This window comes from Elephas maximus, chromosome 4, assembly GCF_024166365.1.
Source record: "Elephas maximus indicus isolate mEleMax1 chromosome 4, mEleMax1 primary haplotype, whole genome shotgun sequence".
Taxonomy (NCBI): domain Eukaryota; kingdom Metazoa; phylum Chordata; class Mammalia; order Proboscidea; family Elephantidae; genus Elephas; species Elephas maximus.
In genome coordinates, this window is record NC_064822.1 from 77,961,770 (window position 1) to 77,982,793 (window position 21,024).

General features: G+C 40.5%; 1 protein-coding gene across 19 annotated transcripts in view; it reads left to right on the forward strand.

Moving 5' to 3' along the window:
* The first annotated feature begins 377 nt into the window (after window positions 1–377).
* PLEKHA5 (pleckstrin homology domain containing A5) overlaps window positions 378–21,024 on the forward strand; it is a 256,773-nt gene continuing 236,126 nt past the window's right edge. For 4 of the 19 annotated variants that reach the window (XM_049882571.1, XM_049882574.1, XM_049882582.1 and 1 more), the window contains exons 1-3: window positions 442–702; window positions 871–950; window positions 3,231–3,288. In XM_049882571.1, the coding sequence (XP_049738528.1) occupies window positions 611–702; window positions 871–950; window positions 3,231–3,288 (230 nt within the window). In that variant the 5' untranslated portion in view covers window positions 442–610. Of the gene's footprint in view, window positions 703–870; window positions 951–3,230; window positions 3,289–10,201; window positions 17,079–21,024 lie in introns of those variants that run through there. The other 15 variants (XM_049882581.1, XM_049882576.1, XM_049882585.1 and 12 more) reach the window with 10 other exon arrangements.

A 21,024-nucleotide genomic window follows, 5' to 3' on the forward strand; every position in this document is an offset into this window, starting at 1 on the left:
TATTGGCACACAAAACACAAACAGGAAAGCCTACGGTGTGCTTTAATAAAAACTGCTTTCTATTTTAAAGCTACATATATATTTTGAAAAAGCTCTTGGACATGGAATAGCTGTTATAAAACAAAGCTCGGATAATGTGTTTTTGTTGTTTTAAAGAGAACGAAATCAGGGGCGCGGGGATTACGTTTCCTTTCAATCACTCTCTAGGCTGGGAAGCCTTGGGGCGAAGCCCTGGGTGCAGGACGCGCTTTTTATCGATCCCGGAACCTTTGGAAGGGCGAGGGGGCGGGAGCGCGGGAGGGGCTCGAGGGAGGGGTCTGGCTGTGGGGCGCTGCGCCGGCTCGCCCATCCCCCGAGTGCGCGGCGGGGCGGCCGGCGGGGCGGCCGGGGAGGATGCGGAGAGGCGGCGACGCGGGCCGGACCCAGCCCGGGCGGCCGGGCAGGCGCCGCCCGAGGGGATAGGGCGCTCGCGGGGGCGCGCCGGGCCGGGCAGGCGCGCTCCGGCCGCGCTCGCTCCGCGCTCCCTTCGCTCGCTCGCTCGCTCCCTCCTCCCTCGGCAGCCGCGGCGGCAGCAGGAGAAGGCGGCGGCGGCGGCGGCTGGGGATCAGACATGGCGGCGGATCTGAACCTGGAGTGGATCTGCTCGCTGCCCCGATCCTGGACTTACGGGATCACCAGGGGCGGCCGAGTCTTCTTCATCAAGTAAAGAGCCGGGGGCGGCGTGGAGGGTCCGGAGGGTGCGAGAGGGAGCGAGGGAGGGAGGCTGACGAGCGGGGGAGAGAGCCGCCCGTCTGTGCCCCTGCAGCCCCCTCAGCGTACTCCCGAGCCCCTGCTCACGCTCGGTCTTTGCCCCTTCTCTCGCCCCTGCAGTGAGGAGGCGAAGAGCACTACCTGGCTGCACCCGGTCACCGGCGAGGCCGTAGTCACCGGACACCGGCGGCAGAGCACAGGTAACGCTGAGCCCGGCCGGGCCCGAGCGGAGTTGGGCTCCGCCTGGAGGAGGCGGCAGAGCACGGGCTGCCCGGGCTCCCAACAACCTGCCCCGAGCCGCCGTCCCGGGGAGGCGGCGAGGTGGGGCGGAGGCCGGGCGGGGGCGGCTGCAGGTACAGGGGCCGCGGCGGCTCCGCTGACGGTAGTTCTGTCGAGTCCATGGACGCTTCTTTCTCCTCCGCTGTTCATCCCCGCTTGGAGACGGCGCCCTCTTTCTGCGCCCTCTTTCCTGATCCCAGTCTGGTCACCCCCCAGCCCCAACGTGGTCAGCTCCCCTCTCCCTGGAAACCTGGAATTACCCGCAGCCGCTCCTGCATCTCCCCGCCGCCCCCAACAACCATTTCATCCTGGATCAACCTTTGGGAAATCCTCTCCCCTCTCTGCTGCCCGGGACCCTGCCACTTGTCGGCCAGGATAATAAATCCACATCCTATCCCTCCTCTTCGGAGAGCTGCTTCTTGCGGTGCAGCTTCCTCCCCCTCCTAGGTGGGACTTGTGGGGAGGTGGTGATAGAAGAGGAGAGGAGTTTGGGGGTGCTGCAGTCTTCCCTGTAACAGAGATTAGCTCTGGGAACGCTTAGCGCTTTCCCTCCTGCCACGGGAGGAGCAGCAATAGTCGGAGGCGTCGTTTGCAGCTGTAGTTGCTGGCGATCCAGATTCCAAGTCTCTGGCAGCAGCACAGAGGTTGCCCAGACCGCCAGGAGGCGGTGGGCGTGCAAGGGGGTGCCCTGTGTGGGGGCCATTTGTGCTCTAATTGGAGGGGATTGGTGGGGAAACCGATCCCTCTGGTGTCTTTCGTAGCTTGTTTGGATGCTAAATGTGAGTTGAACATGAGAAGGGTTGATGCTAGCTTCAGTGCTGGTCTGGCTTTCTTTTGTCGTTCTTTGTTTACATTCGTGAAACTTGTTTGTGTTTGAAATGTAACATGTGTTCTCTTACTGGCCTGCCTCTAGTTCTGGCATTTGGAAAAGCTTGAGAACAGCTTGGGTTGAAGGTGAGACCGGTTTCAGCAGTCCTTAGAGCTGCCCTCCAGAGTACTTGCTGTGTAACTCAGAGATTCTGTGACTCTCTGAAAGTTGCCTGGATATTGAACAAGCCTACCTTTTCTAATAATGCTGGAGTTCAGTGAAGTGACTGGTGTCTCCAAACTTACAGAAAGGTGGAGGAGGAAGGGGAAGGCTCCTGGAGCAAGCATGATGCGGTTATATTTTGAAGACATTTCTAATACACCATCATATTTTTTAACTCCCCGGTGCAGTCCTGGAGTTTAATATACCTTTTCAATGTTTTGCATACGTCCTTCAACTTTGATGGCCTTTTTTCCCTTTTGGGTAGTAATAAATTTATTTCATAAAAGACAATATGACATTTAAATTACTTAGCCACATCACCCTACAGAATTGGTTTTTTATGCTTGTTTTGTTATGTGTAATATAAATGTGTTTCGTAACTACCCCCACAGATTTGATAACATTTACACTGAAAAATTTTATTCTCTTAAATGATTTCACATTATTTTTTTTTTCTGCACTGGTTTACTTTGACTCTGGTATTGTACATACAGTAATGGCTTTTTATGTCAGAGAGGTGTTATGATTAAATTCAAGCCAGTTATCATTTATAGGTTATATGTGGCACAAAATCACCTGAATCATTCCCAGGTTTATTACTTGAAACTTCACATCTTTTGAAGTCAAGCATGTAGAAACACACAAGCGTAAATATGCAGTGTCAGATTTCTTTTCTCCTAATTGAGTATTTAGGAGGCTGTTCTTCTCATCTGTGACACTTCCTAGATGGATTCATTTATGCATCTGAGAAATACCTCTTAAATAGATGCCGAAGAAAAGGGTAGGCGTTGCCTTTGATGCACAGGTTTTGGTTTTTTGCCAATTGTTTATGGGTGTTTTACCTAGGATTAGAAGGCTTCCCTTTGCTATTTTGGAATGCCAGAGCATGGTTTCCCTCCATCCTGATCATTAAAGATTATAATCATGTCAGATAATTTCTAATATTGTTGATACTTTTCTGTTGGCTTTAAATTTGAAGTGCCATTTTCCCCAAAATGATGCTATATCTACTACCAATTTTATTACCAGTCCATCCCTTTTTTTTCTTCAGAGATCTGCTTAATAAATGAAAATAGCTAATCCTGAAAACTAATCATTAAGATGGGTTGAAACATTTATTTTGGTGTCTTAACATTGAAATAATTCTAATTACAACGTATATGTTTTTTAGATTTGCCTACTGGCTGGGAAGAAGCATATACTTTTGAAGGTGCAAGATACTATATAAAGTGAGTTTTTCAATGATTTTTTCCCTCCTGGTAATTTGGATGTTGTGATTCATCTTCAGCTGAATAGTTGTATGTGTGGATGTGATTTTTTAAGGTTTCTCATGTGATGTGGAAACCGTGGTGGCATAGTGGTTAAGAGCTATGACTGCTAACCAGAAGGTCTGCAGTTCACATCCACCAGGCGCTCCTTGGAAACCCAGTGGGGTAATCCTGTTCTATCCTATAGGGTCGCTATGAGTCGGAATTGATGACAACAGGTTTTGTTTGGGTTTTCATGTGATGTAGACTTTATTCTTTATGTTATATACTGTTGGAATTTTGAGAGAAAAAAACGACACGCTTAGTTTTCTGATGTTATTTGTCTGAACACTCATTAATTTAGAAATAAGATGATTTAAGGGGCTTTTGTATATGGTCCTGGGAGATAGAGCTTTATAGTCATTTGTCTTTACCTGCATGGTACTTAAAGTTTTTGATCCTTGATTATGTGTGTTCATAGAAATCAAACAAAAATGATCTTTGAGTTATGTTACAATCTTTTTTTGTTGTTTAAGTGGCTTCTTTTCCAGTATATTTTGACCAGAGCTGTTTATAAGTAGCAAAAGTGAGGTAAAGCTAGGTATAGACAAATGAACAGTGACAGGGTGGAAAATAAAAACAAAGAGAAATACTGAATATTTCAAAAATATCTATTGGAGCATTGTTTGTAATTTTGCCTCGATTTAAGTATTATCTAAGTTAGAGTGTTTTACTGGTATGTTTGTGTTTGAATAAAAGGCTTTCAACAGAGTTTGCAGAGAAAATATGACCAGTCCACCTTAAAAATAATTCTATAAAGTATTGAACTAATTTCTATTCAAAGTTAATTTGGTAGTACTTAGAGACAAACACAATGCTTGAGGTCAACATCATGAAGGAAAGAAAATTATACCCCCCAAGGGAAAATAAATATGGCTTTATTTTTGTTTTAGGTTGGGAACCTGGGTTTATTTAAGAGCTTGTTTTTGTTGTTGCTGTTGTTTAAAAAAAAAAAATTTTTGTTTAATTTTTAAGGAACAAAGGCTTGAAAGAGAGTGTTTAAACACAGGATTTAATTGAGAGTTAGTTTATTAATAATAACAGATACTCAGGTCAAGATACCTTTATTTCATCAGGCGTAGTAAGTTATTTTTACTAAGGACTTTTTAAAGTTCTTCCCATACTTCTACTAAGTTATAATACCTGTATATTTAAAAAATTTAGAAGGATATTCATATAAAATGTCAGGGAGTATTTATAGATGTTAAGAATGCTTGCTTTTAAAAAGACCATACTTAATGGTCTGACTGAGACTAGAGGAATCCCGGTGGTCATGGTCCCCAAACCTTCTGTTGGCACAGGACAGGAACCATCCCTGAAGACAACTCATCAGACATGAAAGGGACTGGACAGTGGGTAGGAGAGGGATGCTGATGAAGACTGAGCTAATTATATCAGGTGGACACTTGAGACTGTGTTGGCATCTCCTGTCTGGAGGGGGGATGGGAGGATAGAGAGAGTTGGAAGCTGGCAAAATTGTCACGAAAGGAGAGACTGGAAGGGCTGACTCATTAGGGGGAGAGCAAGTGGGAGTACGGAGTAAGATGTATATAAACTTATATGCGACAGACTGACTTGATTTGTAAACGTTCACTTGAAGCTCAATAAAAGTTAATAAAAAAAAAAAGAATGCTTGCTTTGAGATATAGAAATAGAGAAAGCAGAAATGAGTTACAGGAACAGTAGTTTCATGGTGTGGTCCTTTTCTGGATATTTTTTGGTTAAGTCTTTTATTTGAAGATTGTATTACTACATGGTCTAAAAAAATAAAGACATGAGTAAAAGCTTAGAGTCCCCAATTATTTTTCTAGTGGTTATTTTCATTCGGAATTAAACTGAGTTTGTATTGCCATGAGAAAGGGTGTTTTTTTTTGTTTTTTTTTTTTTTTTGGATGTAGTATTTATATTTCTGAAGAAAGACAAGACAGTGTTTTTCAATTTAATTTATTTAATTTTTTCCAATTTAATTTCAGCTACTGTACATTAAACCTAATTGATCTTATAAGAATAGAAGTGACACTAGAATTGTCAATATTATTTTAATTTCTGTCAGTGTGTACATTCTTATATGAATGTTTGTATGACAGTATGAAATGCTATTCTGTGTGAGCTGAATATGTTTTAATTTCGAACTGAGCTATTAGAAAGGCTGAAATTTTGTTTGTTTTACTAGCTATTTTGATTAAATTTTCCTTTATGTCAACTTAAGCAAATCAAAATTTTATTTGAGTGCCATGCCTAAGTAAGTTTCTCAGGAAAATCAGGACAATATTAAGAAAAATGTAATAAATTTACTTTAATTCTGAAAACATAGCCATCATTTTTAAACTTGTGGGTTTTTGTTATATCTATTAATCTATAGCCAGTAATCACATCGAAACAGTTGTAATCAGTGGTTTATATTATGAAAGTAATTTGTTATAAAATTGAGCATATTATAGAAATGTAGACTTCTTTTAAGTAAACTAACCATTGACAACTATATGATTTCCTGAATGTTAGGTGTACTGCTTTTCCTTTCTGGATTGTGTCAGAAAACTAATTTTTTTCAAGATTAGCTAAATCCCTATGTGGACTATAATTTCCTAGAAAGTTTTTACTTGTATTCTTATGAGAAGTAAGTGATGCTTTATCATTCTAATATGATATGGACACTACTTTTATCTTGAACTTTACTATTTACAAAGTGCTTTCACATATATTACCACGTCTGAATCTCATTTTAATCATGGGAAGTAGTCAGAATTATTATTTCCATTGTCATACCACATAATAAAACAACAGTGACATGCCATTGAAACTTAACAGTCTGCAAAGACAGCAAGATGAAAAACAGCAGGAACGTGAACTATCTTTAGAATATTCGGAGTAGAAGGAAAGATAGGAGTCTGAGGTAGGAAAATGATTACGGTTGGTGAATACGTTTCGTCATTATTCTTTCTTAGATGAAGAAAGGTTATTGATAAAGTTATAAGAAAGGGAGGTAATCTAGTGAGCAGGGTGGATTTTGTTCACATGGGAAGAGGCAAGATGGAAAGGGCAATAAAAACCACCACCCGTTGGCCCTCCTGCTGTTCCTCATCCTGTGTTCCCACGAGGCCCCCATAGCAAGAAGGGAGACCCAAAGAACTTGAGTTGCTTCTGCTTCTTTGTTCTCAAGTGAAGTACATTTAACTCTCGAATTATTTCTCTCTTGAACAAATGCTGGTTGTTGTTTAAAATGGCACATTACCAGAAGAATTTGACTTTGGATAATATTTTGGTATTGACAGTTGCATCTTTGTGGGTAGTATGAGGGAAAGAGGAGAGCTGGGCTGTGATCTTGACTTTGGAGCTTAGTCTTCACATGTTTAAATTAGGCTGGCTGAAAAAGGCAACTAGTAAATTTCATTCCATTTCTAAATTTCTCTGAGTCTTATACTGTTCTGAGAATTTACAGTATTCTACAAAATAATAAACTCACAATGCTAAGAAGAGAGGACATGGGAAATATGGAAAGCTGCTTAGCTTTGGTATCCCGCATAGCTATTTTATTCTCTCCTTTTAAGCTTTGTATGGACAGCCATATCATCTCCCAGATAAGTGTAGACGTATGTAGTGCCATAGTTGGATTTGCTTTCTTTCTTTCTATTTGCTGCTTTTTCTGCTTACATTTCCTTGTGGAGCATTTGTATACATAATCTTCCTCCCTGCAGAACTACATGGAAGCAGATATAGTGCTACTGTCAACAAAAGAACCTGATCAGAGTGAGTTGTTCAGAAGACTTGAGTTGGACAATCAGTTTATTTGATATACTTTTTTGAAATTAGTTCTTTAATAAAAGTTTAGTTAGGTAACAGAATATATAATATATAGACAGTATTTTACTTTACATCAGCTTGGCCCCAAAAATTATATCTGAAAATTAATGCCTTATATAAAAGGTAAATATTTAATACTTTAATTTTTTTCTGAGAAAAGTAGTTTTTCTGTGTACTTTAAGCTAGCCAGCCTGTAAATTATTTTATTACCTGTGTGTGTATACATACATACACACAGAGTTTGAGTTTGATTATTTAGTTCCTATATTTTAAAAAATTAATTCATGCTATTTATCTTTGTGAAGAATACTGAAAATTTATTAGTTAATTTTTATAACTTAGGAAGTATAGCTTTACATAGTCCATATTCTTGCTAGAAATCAAGTAATGTAACCTATCAAGTATAGAAGATAATCATCTATATTTGAAACTTAAAAAGCTTTCTGCTTACTCCTTGAAAATGCCCTTAATGACTCTGTAATGACAGGTCATGGCAGCTTACAACGGATGTGTCACTGACAATCCCTTTGTGCCTCAAAGCTTTAAAAAAAAAAAAAGCTTTAGGATGGTAAAAATCAAAGTGCCGAGTAAATCGAGTAAATCTTAAAACAGTGTTGCCTGAATAGTGAGAAACTTTGTTCTGATTATTTAAAGGTCATTTATTGTCTAGTGTGGCAGGATTGGGGATCAGAAATATTTTTGAAGGATAATAAAATAGTATGTAAATTTTGTGAGGCTATCTTTTCATATTGCTTTTTCTTAAAATTTTAACTTCTGAAAATTGAACTTTTTCTGAGATATGCAAATTGAAGAGTGTTTGATTTTAGCTAATGAGGTTTCATTTCATATCTGTGATAGCTGGATCTAATGTGTGCTGAGAATTTCAAACTGTCCTACAACTAGGGGAGTTCTAGTATGGAACAGCTGTTTAAGGCTGCAAGTGAGAAAAAAATATCTGTTTCTTTGGAGATTATCACAATTTGAAATATGAGCGAAGATGGGGAACCTAACACAACTGCCATAAGAATGTTAAAATAAATTACTATGTATTCGATAGTTAAAATTGTTTGGTGCTTTAATGCTATAATATAATCAGATTTTGATTACTGGAGCAATATCATGCTTCAGAGCAATTTGTGGATGCTGTGTTTTTTAACATTAATGACAGAAGCGTTTCGGACTGTACTATATAAAAAGCACTTTATGCTAATTCGTTAGGTCCAACACAACTATGAACTGTGGTCTGAACCTCAAAGAGTTTATAATATAGAAAAAAGCATACAGTGTGTTGCAAGGGGGACATGGTGTTGGGAATGTGGACTTACTAAGTGCTAGGGGACACTTTGGTGTATTAAACTCATTTGATTCTCGTAACAGCTCTTTCCCATTATCTTTTTTCTTTTTCTTGGTCTTCCTCTTTCTATACCTAAAGATACAAGGCAGTATAAGCAGCCTTACAGTATGTGTCCTTTCATAAGTTGGTTGCTTGGGACTAGAGATGTATTATTTCATAGAAACAAGTACAGTGATTAGGCTGATAGGCCAAACCATATACAAAAGATAGTTTAACTCCCCAAAATCTGTTTTCTAGTCTTATATTAATAGGGTCTTGGAACTCAGCCATTCTTTTACATCTACTCAGGAGTGCCTGGTATATGCCAGGTAGTGTACTCAGTGCTTGGGGATTCAATGGAGACCACACAACAGGGGCCCTGCTCTCCTGGAGCCTATAACCTGGTAGAGAAACAGACATTGAACAGAAAATGGGACAAACATGTAATTTAAAAATGGAATCTTCATAAAGGAAAATTACACCTTGCTGTGACATTATGAAGGTTTACTGTCTTAATCACCTAGTACTGCTATAACAGAAATGCCACAAGTGGATCGCTTTAACAAAGAGAGATTTATTCTCTCACAGTCCAGCAGGCTACAAGTCCAAACTAAGGGCATCAGCTCCAGGGGAAAGCCTTCTCTCTCTGTCGGCTCTCGAGGAAGGTTCTTGTCATCATTCATCCCCAGGTCGAGTTGCTTCTCAGGCATAGGGACCCCAGGTCCAAAGGACATGCTCTGTTCCTGGTAGTGTTTTCTTGGTGGTATGAGGTCCCCCATTCTCTACTTGCTTCCCTTTCCTTATATCTCTTGTAAGATAAAAGGTGATGCAGGCCACACCCCAGGGAAACTCCCTTTACATTGGATCAGAGATGCGACCTGAGCAAGGGTATTACATCCCACCCTAATCCTCTTTAACCACAGGCATAGATTATGATTTATAACACGTAGGAAAATCACAAAATGGAGGACAGCCACACAATACTGGGGATCATGGCCTAACCAAGTTGACTCATTTTTGGGGGACACAGTTCAATCCATGAGATTTACTATAAATCAGTGTTTTAGTGCGTTTAGAGTTTTAAGGTTGGGGTGCCAGAACTATATATGTATCCAGGATGTCCAACCACAGTGGATTTTGTTGTGAAATCCCACTGCCCTTCTCTTTAGCCCTGAGACCACTACTCAGAACTGGTGTACTCTGCTTGCAATTTCCACTGTATAGCTTAATGTCTGGCGTCTAGTCAGCCTCTAAATAAATGACGTCTATGATGATGACCAGGAGCCCTGATGGTGCAGTGGTTAAGTGCTCAGCTGCTAACTAAAAAGGTAGGTGGTTTGAACCCACTAGCTGCCCTGCAGGAGAAAGATGTGACAGTCTGCTTACATAAAGGTTACAGCCCTGGAAACCTTATGGGGCAGTTCTATTCTGTCCTGTAGGGCCACTGTAAGTCAGAATCAACTTGACGGCAAGGGTTTTTGTTTTTTTTTTAATGATGATGATGATGGCTCTTTTAAGGAATTAATCAGGATAGAACAAAAGGAATATAACAAGTGGTTATATTTGGAGATTCTTTTCTGGATTTCTCAAATGATTTTTTTTCCCCTAATCTGGATGGACCCCTTTGTTTGTTTCTTATTCTGAGAATTGTTGTATGTTTAGGAAGCCGGGTGGGGTGGGGGGAGGGGGTGGGAAGGAAAGGAAGAGTAGAAAAACAAAAAAGCTCTGAAGACTGGCCTGTTGTAAACACCCCTTGCTACCTTCTTCTGTCCTGTGAAAGTCAAAGCCTACTGAAAGTAAAAGGGTTTTCTAGCATATGCTAACAAATACTTTTCTCCTGTGACCTTTTCACTTTTATATAACAGATCTGCATAAGCTGAGGCTGATGGTGAAAAGTTATATGTATATGTGTTTGTATAAGTTGGGGTTAATGGTATGAAAAGTGATGCTAGTTATTTACATCAGAAGTGGCAAATTAAAATTAGGCTGTGCCTTTCTGGAAGAGGTAGGAGTTGGGCTGGGCCTGGGGGGATGGATGGGATTTGGACGGGTGGATATGAATGACTGGTAGGATAAATCCATGGGTGTGGGAACATGTATAATGTGTGTGGTGATAACTACCTGCTGGTAAGTGATGTTAATTTAGAGAATACTGGGGTAACGGTGGAAACCCTGGTGGCGTAGCAGTTAAGTGCTACAGCTGCTAACCAAAAGGTCAGCAGTTCGAATCCACCAGGCGCTCTGTGAAACTCTGTGGAGCAGTTCCACTCTGTTCTGTAGGGTCACTATGAGTCGGAATCAACTCGAAGAGGCAGTGGGTTTTGGTTGGGATAATGGGAGGTAAAACTAGGAGTGCTGTTTGGAGCCATATTGTGCCTAGGCTTCAGATTTCAGACTGAGGCTTTTATTTTTTAGCCAAGCCATTGCAAATGTTTGTTGGTATAGCATTAATAACTAAAGTAAAGGTGTTTAGGGAGATTTTAACATAGGCAGCATGAATGAGGGAGACCAATCCTTAGTCTGCTGCCATAATCTGGGAGTTAGTTGCTTGAACTGAGTTAGCTGATGGCAGCAGAAATGAAAGGAAGGACGCCATTAATCAAAGGTATTAAAGAGGAGTTGACAGGCCTTAGGAGTCTTGTTGAGCTAGGAGGCTGACAGAGAAAAAGAGGTCAAAAGCTACTCAAAGCTTTTGTATCTGAGTAGCCACAAGAATGAGGGTATCCTTGACTGAATGGGGAGTAGGTGGTGGGAGCCCTAGGTGGAGGTGCTGATGATGGTTTGGTTTTTGAGCTGCTTGAGAGGACCTGGCGTTTTAGATTGCAAAAATCTGACTTTTACAAAGGACGCCCACCTTTATCTTCTACTCCTCCGCATCAGTAAGCAGACTCAACCCTTCTTATTTTCTCCTCTTAAAGAAAAATTTTATCTCAGTACCTAAAGACCATTTACCTGTATGTAGGTGCAGACTGGGAATTTCATATTCATTCAACAAATACTTGCCATTTACTGTTTGCCAAGCATTTTAGATTTTATGAACGAAACAGATGTGGGCCCTGCTCTTAAGGGGTTTGTAGTTGAATTAGTTGGAGAGACGATAATAAAATAATCGCACAAATAATTACATACTGTGATGAATGCTATGCAGTGTACATCTCTTTTTTTTTTAAATAATTTTTATTGTGCTTTAAGTGGAAGTTTACAAATCAAGTCAGTCTCTCACACAAAAACCCATATACACCTTGGTACACATTCACAATTGCTTTCCCCCTAGTGAGACAGCCCATTCTCTCCCTCCACTCTCTCTTTTCGTGTCCATTTCTCCAGCTTTTAAGCCCCTCCCCCCTCTCATCTACCCTCCAGGCAGGAGATGCCAACACAGTCTCAAGTGTCCACCTGATCGAAGAAGCTCACTCCTCACCAGCATCCCTCTCCAACCCATTGTCCAGTCTAATCCATGTCTGAAGAGTTGGCTTTGGGAATGGTTCCTATCCGGGGCCAACAGAAGGTCTGGGGGCCATGAACACTGGGGTCCTTCTAGTCGCAGTCAGACCATTAAGTCTGGTCTTATAAGAATTTGGGGTGTGCATCCCACTGCTCTCCTGCTCCCTCAGGGGTTCTCTGTCGTGTTCCTTGTCAGGGCAGTCATTGGTTGTAGCCGGGCACCATCTTGTTCTTCTGGTCCCAGGATGATGTAGTCTCTGGTTCATGTGGCCCTTTCTGTCTCTTGGGCTCATAATCGCCTTGCATCCTTGGTGTTCTTCCTTTTCCTTTGATCCAGGTGGGTTGAGACCGATTGACCCATTTTAGATGGCTGCTTGCTAGCATTTAAGACCCCAGATTGCACACTTCAAAATGGGATGCAGAATGTTTTCTTAATAGATTTTATTAGGCCGATTGACTTAGATGTCCCCTGAAACCATGGTCCCCAGACCCCTGCCCCTGCTACGTTGGCCTGCGAAGCATCCAGTTTATTCAGGAAACTTACTTGCTTTTGCTTTAGTCCAACTGTGCTGACCTCCCCTGTATTGTGTGCTGTCTTTCCCTTCACTTAAAGCAGTTCTTATCTACTATCTAATTAGTGAATGCCCCTCTCCCACCCCGCCTCCCTCCCCCCTCTCGTAACCACGAAAGAATGTTTTTTTCTCAGTTTAAACTATTTCTCAAGTTCTTATAATAGTGGTCTCATACAATATTTGTCCATTTGCAACTGACTCATTTGACTCAGCATAATGCCTTCCAGGTTCCTCCATGTTATGAAGTGTTTCCCAGATTCCTCACTGTTCTTTATTGATGCGTACTATTCCATTGTGTGAATATACCATAATTTATTTATCCCTTGATCTGTTGATGGACACCTTGGTTGCTTCCATCTTTTTGCTATCGTAAACAGTGCTGCAATGAACGTGGGTGTGCGTATATCTGTTCGTGTAAAGGCTCTTATTTCTCTAGGATATATTCCAAGGAGTGGTATTGCTGGATCGTACGGTAGTTCTATTTCTAGCTTTTTAAGGAAGCGCCAAATCGATTTCCAAAGTGGTTGTACCATTTTACATTCCCACCAGCAGTGTATAAGTGTTCCAGTCTCTCCACAGCCTCTCTAACATTTATTGTGCTTTTTGGATTAATGCCAGCCTTGTTGGAGTGAGATGAAATCTCATGGTAGTTGTGATCTGCATTTCTCTAATGGTTAATGATTGTGAACATTTCCTCATATATCTGTTAGCTACCTGAATGTCTTCTTTAGTGAAGTGTCTGTTCATATCTTTTGCCCATTTTTTAATTGGGTTATTTGCCTTTTTGCAGTTGAGTTTTTGCAGTATCATGTAGATTTTAGAGATCAGGTGCTGATCGGAAATGTCGTAGCTAAAAACTTTTTCCCAGCCTGTAGGTAGTCTTTTTACTCTTTTGGTGAAGTCTTTGGATGAGCATAGGTGTTTGATTTTTAGGAGCTCCCAGTTATCTAGTTTTTCTTCTACATTCTTTATAATGTTTTGTATACTGTTTATGCCATGTGTTAGGGCTCAGTATACATCTTTTTTGACTACATATGTTGTGAAGCCTAGGAAGAGTCTTTCTCACAAACATTAGATAAGAGAAATAAGCCTGCCTCTGAAAGTTAAGCTCAGAAACCTCCACAGAGTGGATCAGAATAGAAAATTGCAAAGTCACCTGGAAGGTGAATAAATACCATTCTGGCCTTGAGACTAGACCAAAACCAGAGTGATGTTGACATATCTAAAGAAAGATTCAGGAGTTGGGGTTGGTGTGGATGGAAATATAGGAAAAGGAGAAAGACTGCAGCAGAAGCTGGCAGTGTCCATGAAGCACCATCTGATAGAGAGAGAAGCTCAGCCACCTGACTTTGATTATTATTTCAGTCTCAGCAGCAGGGTCTTCCAATAATTTATTCACACATTCATTCTTCCTTTCAATTTTATTCAGTATATTTTGAACTCATATGCCTCAATGCCTAGGATACATCAGTAAACAAAAAGGACCCAAAAACCCTCTCCTTCTGAGGAGTGAGGGAGAGAATGTCAAAAAACTAAACATAATAAGTAAATTTTGTAGTACATAAGAAGATATAAGTGCTATGAGAAAAAAAAAATGGAGCAGGAGTGGAGGACCATGAAAGAAGTGATTTGCAGTTTTTAATAGGTGGCTAGGATAGGTGTCATTGACTTGAGCAAAGACTTGAAGGCTGTGAGGGCTTTGGCAGTGTGGCTACCTGGAGATGAGCATGCCAGACCAAAGCAACAGCCAGCACTAAGGTTCTGTGGAAGTGCAGGTGGGCTGTTTGAGGAATAAGAGTAAGTGTGGGAGAAAAAGGTGGTGAAATCAGAGAAGTAGCAGGGCTAGACTGGAGGATGTAAGGACGTTGGCTGTTAGTCAGGGAGAAATGGAGCGGCATTGCAGAGATGAGCAGAGGACATGATCTAACTTCACTCCCTGAAAGGGTCACTCTAGCTGCTGTTTCGAGACCAGATTGTAGGGAGCCAATGGAGCCCCACCCTCCTGCCCGCCGCCACCAGACTAGGTTCTGTTCACCATCAGACTAGACTCTCTCCTTATATTTCTCCTTAGCACTTAACAGGATTATGATTAAATATTTAATTGTATAATTACCTTCTTTCTTTCTAAGCTGCTGGTGATTATAAGTTACACCATTGATTTAATTTAATAACAGCTTGTCAGCAGAGAAAAAAGAGAGACATGACCATATTAAATAAACCTCTTGATCCTTATTTCAGAAACATCAATATATTTAAAAAATACATGTTAGAATCAAAGACACATTTGTTTAATACCTATTACCCCACGCTCTAGTTGGTAGGGAAGCTTCATGAAAAGCTGTCTTGCTCGGTGCTGTGTGTTTTTTTCCTCAGCCTGAGTATTTCTCATACTAGATACTCAGTAGTTATTTGTTGATTCAGTGAATTTTGCTGGATGACAGTAAAAATTCCATGCTATTTCAAAACCTTATAATTTGACTGTTCGTGAAATTTAAATTTAAATATTCTGTATGTGACATTTGCCTATCAGTATAAATTAGTAAATCACCTGTTTGTTGAGTTTGGTTGTCATGATTCCACTCAAAGAGAGATAGGATGTGCTCAGAGACTGATTGTACGGCCTGATCCCGTGATAAGGCCAAGATAATGTAAGGCCCTGTGAAGCCTCTTGGCAGACAACTCATCAGCCTCTCCTGACATCAAGACCTTGCCATGACCATCCCATTTCCATTTAGAAACTTTCACAGTTCAAACTTGAGCTGAACCGAAGGTATTGTGATTTCAGGAGAATAAGTAGATATTACTGAAGTCTACTATTATGAATAGTATGGATGAGGTGAGTGTAGACCAGATCTTAGAATACTGAAATTGGCGGATCTGTTACAAACCTGAGAGAAGTAGAAACGGCCCTCATGAGATGCAGATGATGCATCATTGACTACTTAGATGCTTCTGGGCTCTTAGCTCTCTAAGGACAGGGACAGTCTCATAATGAGCCCAGTGCTTCAAACATGATAGGTATTCATTAGACATTTTAAATCAAGATTTAGAATAGATCGTAAGAAAAAACCAAAGACCATACCAGTTGCTGTGGAGTTGATTCTGACTCATGGTGAGCCCCTATGTGTCAGAGTAGAAATGTGCTCCATAGAGTTTTCAATGGCTGATCTTTTGGAAGTGAATTGCTAGGCCTCTGGGTGGACTCGAACCTTCGAACTTTCTTTAAACAGCTGAGCAGGCTAACCATGTGCACTACCCAGGGACTCCATTGTAAGAAAAGCAAGTTCCTTTATCCAAATCTAAACATTCCAGGGCTCTTTTCTGCTTCTTTCTGTCATCTTAGTCAGGATTCTTATTGTTGCAAGTGTCAATGGCCCAAAGCCAATCAGTGTAAGCAAAAGGGGGGCTTTGTTTTTCACATTAATTTCACAGTGATGCACAGGAATTCTTTAGTACTTTTCCTTGCCTGCCCTCTTTTAATATAGAAGGCTTCTCTCCACTATATACACCAGAAAAATGGTTACCTGCAGCCTTTTTAACCCAAAAGGTAAGGTACCTTGTCTAGTTCCAAAAAACTCTTTGACAAGGACTTTGACCAGCTTGGATCACATGTCCGTTGCAGGAGCAGACACTGTCCAGCTAGTCTGTAGTCACTGCCTCACCTTGTGGCTGGAGCCAAGATGCTATTATTGACAAGCCCTCCAGAAACAACGTGATTAGAGAGGAAGACACAGTTCACCGCAGGAAGTCAGAGTGCCAGAAAGACTAAAACATCAGCGGTCTACCGCTGTTCCCTTACAATAGAGTGCAAAGTGCCTAAAGGTCAAAAAAAAAAAAAAAAAAAAAAATTTGGCATACAGTAAATTGGGTATCTGTAAACTGAGAAAAAAAAGTGATGGTACCAGTGATGTTAGGGAAGCTTTTTGCTTTATATCGCAGAGCGGGTAGTTGAAGGTATGTAGGGTAGGTAGGAGATGGTTCACACCTGGACCTGGGAGAATGAAGAGCAAGTGTTGAGCTCAGTTAGTGATCTGAGGAAGAAACAGTAGAAACCAATCCTAGACTGGCTGTTGTGAGCAAGGGAGACTGAGGAAACCAACTTCATTCCGTTCAGCCCAGGTGGCGGTAGAACTGCACTGTAAGAGAATCCCACCCTGCTGTGGTAGTCCGAGGATTCCCTGGGCCCTTCTGAAGTTAGTGACCACTGCAGAGAATGCTGCCCGAACAGTATCAGTGCTCGAGCCATCTTCCCAAAGGCTACTTGCTGTAATACTTTACGGGGGGTGCGTATGTGTGTGTTTTCTATCCCCTCCAAATAACTAGGATTCTTGATACCCAGATCTCCTTGAATAAGGAGCCCTGGTGGTGCAACGGCTAAATGCTCGGCTTCTATCTAAAAGGTTGGCGGTTCGAACCCACTCAGTGGCTCCACAGGAGAAAGACCTGGCAATCTGCTCTTATGAAGACGACAGCCTAGGCAACGCTGTGGGGCAGTTCTTTCACATGGGGCTGCTCGGAGTCAGAGTCGACCAGTGGCCCTGACGACAACAGCGTTTCCTTAGGTAGGTACGGTCTGAAAAAAGGATTTGCCTCTGTGATGAAAAAGTAGTTTTGGTCTTCATATTGATTTACTTCCAGCAGCTTTTGCTGAAGTTGAAGGTATATATATTACCCATTTTATTAAATATTTATTATAAAACTGTTAAGCCTAAAATTTTAAACCCGGTAAAGTACAACCATATGGCAAAGTCCTGGGAAGAAATAAGGAACTCTTTGGCCAGTTTTCACAATACAAAGCAATAATGTAGGGAAAGTAACTTAGTGTAAAATTTTTTCTTTGTTCAAGATTGACCTGTTATACTACATTTATTTTGGACATTTGTTTTGAAAATCACAGAATATAGATGCATTCTAGTAATTCCAATAGTGCATTTTTAAGTTAGTAAAGGAATAGCAGAGAATGAATCCAAATCAAATAAAAAGAATATATGTTTAGTGTGTTTGCTGTTTTCCTACCTGTTTTATAATTTTTTTTTTCTGATTTTAGAAGTAGTTCTATTTTTATTATAGAACATTTGGAAAATAAAGGAGAAAATAAAAATCACCCACAGTCCCATTATTCAGAGAGAGTTGCTACTTAACATTTTGGCATATTGGAAATACAAAATTCTGTGTATATGTGTTTTCAAAGATTAGGGTCTTATTGCTAATCTTACTGTGTTGAATCCTGTTTTCATTAAAGTTGTATTGTGCGTCCTTCCTGTGTCATTATATATTTATTTAAAAGATTTTTCATAACTGTATGATGTTCTGCCTTATGAATACGTAATAGTCTAATCAATCCTCTATTTTTAGATGACTACATAGTTTCCAACTTTTTGCTATGAAAAAAATCTTATATGAACACTCTTGTATTGATGTCTTGTTCCTAGGATTGGAATTATTGGGAAAGGATATGAACTTTTTTAAGGTCTATCACTTGATGTTTTGTCATATTGCCCTCTAGAAAGTTATACCAACCCCAGTTCTCACTTGCAGCATATTAGAGTATCCTATTTCTCTATACCTGCAATGAGTACTCTTAATTGGATGAATACAGTTAAAGGCAACTGATGCAGAATCTAAGTGGAACAGGGATAGTATTTCAGTTATCTCCTACATAGCAAAGCACCACAAAAATTGGTGGCTTGAATCAACAGTGACGTATAATTTGTCACATTTCTGAGGATTGACTGGGCTCAGCTGTACAGTTCTTCTGTTCAGTGTGGTACAACCAAGGTCACTCATGCAGCTGCACTCGCTGAGAGCTTCCTTGGGGCTGGAATGCCCAAGATGGCGTCTTATCCTCTATTGTCTCGCTAGTTGTGGCCTCTCATCAATTAGGAGGCTAGCTTGAACTTGTTTGTAGTGTGACAGCTGACTTCCAATAAAGAACATTCCAAGATGACAAGCCCCAAAGTGCATGTGCTTATAAAACTTCTGCTTGTATTATGCCTGCTCATGCCATGTTGGCTAAAAAAGGTCACATGGCCAAGATCAAAGTGAAAATGAGAGAGGACTACACAGATTTTAAATACCAGGAGGTATGATTCATTGTGAAGGGGCCCTGGTGACACAGTGGATAAAGCATTCAGTGCTAACGGAAAGTTCAGCGATTCGAGCTCACCAACCATTCTGTGGGAGAAAGATGTGGCAGTCTGCTTCTGTAAAGATTTACAGCCCTGGAAACCCTAGAGGGCAGTTGTATCCTGTCCTGTAGGGTCGCTGTGAGTCGGAATCGATGCGACAGCAATGGGTATAGTTCACCGCAGGCAGTAGATGTAATTGCCTACCACAGATGGTAAATAAATTTCAACTGTCACTGTAACTCTTATTGCTTAGTAATAGCTGTTTGGAGCACTGTGTGCAGAAAAATTTGGAGACCAACTTCTGGGCCAGTGGGAAAGCATATTCTGCGTAGCTAGTGATATCTGCACGGGCTTAGGTGAGTAGATGAGTACGTTTACCATCCATAATGTAATATCTGTGGATTTATGTCAGAAAGCCACAAACCTGAAAACTAAAATTAATTCATGAGCTTGCATATAAACCACAATATTTTAAAAATATGACTACTTGACTGAATTGAGTTTTAAACTTTCATTCATCTCGGTTTCATATCGACAATTAAAATTGTTCTATAATAGTGTAAGATAGCAGTAATTGGCAGTTTTTTCTAAATTAGTTTGGCAGATTACCATAATTCCCATATTTTTCACCAGGACTGCCATTTCCCATTTCTGTCGTAGTAGCCAAGTGAAAAAGCTTTGGCAGACTTCATAGAGGAGCATCAATGTATTTGTTGCTGGCAGTTCAATGCAGCAGTGGCAGGGATGTGTGTGTGTGTATACATACATATATATGTATATATATAACTCACATATGTATGTATTTGTGTGTGTGGTGGGAGAGGATTAGATGCTTGAATGAACTGTTAATTTGACCTTTGGATTAACACCACTGTGGTTATTATCAATGGCAATATTTGAGTGAGAGTAGCCACTACAACCCTCTGGATTCTCAGGGAGACTTTTCTAGGGAAGTGTTAATTCTTCTTCCTCATACAGTAGTGTGGAGTCTTCTTTTATGCTTTTCTCTTCCACTCCATACTCTGCTCCCTAAGAGATTATAAGTATCAGCAGTTTGCTATGCATCCTTATATTCCCTTTTCTTTGCATTACATGCGTATACATACATATATTTGTTTTAACAGAAATGGGTTTGCCCTGTATGTGCTATTCCTTGGTTTTTCCATTTATTTAATAAATGTCTTGGATCTATTACTTCTATTACCTCTATGCTTTTATTAGTCATATTATCTATAATCTCTGACAGTATCTAGTAGCTATAATATCTGTTCCCTTTATTAGCCATATTTAGAAAATTGCTTAATCCTTATGCATAAAATGGAGAGAATAATTTTTGTCTTGCACATTTATAGGCTTACGGTGTGAGTAAATTTATTTCAACAAGCTTTGAAAAGCTGTGAAGTGTGTAGTATAGATATGAAATAAAGGTATATATTTTGCTAGGTCATGACATTGGCTATATTCAGTGTCATTATGCTGAAAAACAAAATGCATGGCCTACTAATGTCATAATTTAAAGTCTTTTCATCTTGTATAGATTTTAAACACTGGTAAGGTAGGAAACGTCATACATAATAGTCAATTAGTATTTGTTGATGATGTGTGGTGTACATTTAATATTTGTTTTTTGAAATGCTACTTTCTATTTAATTCTATGATACAGGAATTAGAAATCAAGTTTGTGAAATGCCCAGACAGTGGCACTAAAGGAAACTTCCATTAAAAAGTAGCCATTGTCCAGAGCTGCAGATAAGACAGGACCTAGCTTGAATATATTCCCCAGTTTAATGGATAACTTAAGGTGTTGTAACATTAGGGACTCTCATGTAGGCAGGTGAAGCTGAATTACAAGGAGAGAATGCTGACAGCAGTGTATAGCTGTATCCAGGAGTGACTGAAAAGGCAATTTTGAATGTAGGTGTTTGAAACATGGTATTTTCTAATTTTTTTTTAAACAAATGCGTTTAAACGTAAAATAAATTATCTGCAAAAGAGGGTAGGTGCGGGGAGGAGAAGTAAAAGAGCTGAACCTCTCATTATTAATAAAAAGGAATAAAAAAATTGAGATCACAACCATGCAAATATGTAAGCTTGAAATATTTTACATATATTAATACCCAGGCTTGGCAAATGTTCTGGAAAACAGGAGCTCTTGTGCACTGCTGGTTGGCACAGGCTGAGCCCATAACCACTAGTGGCTTGAGTAGGTTGGGTCTGAGAACTGTAGGTGAGGGGCCCCATGGGGTCACATTCTTCCTGAACCCTGTTCTCTCTTTCCCTCTCCCTTGAGTCTCAGAACAACTCCACGTAATAAAAGGCAAGACAGACCTCGTCCAGTTCAAGTCAGTAAGCCTTTTATGCTTACTCACATGAGTGGGAA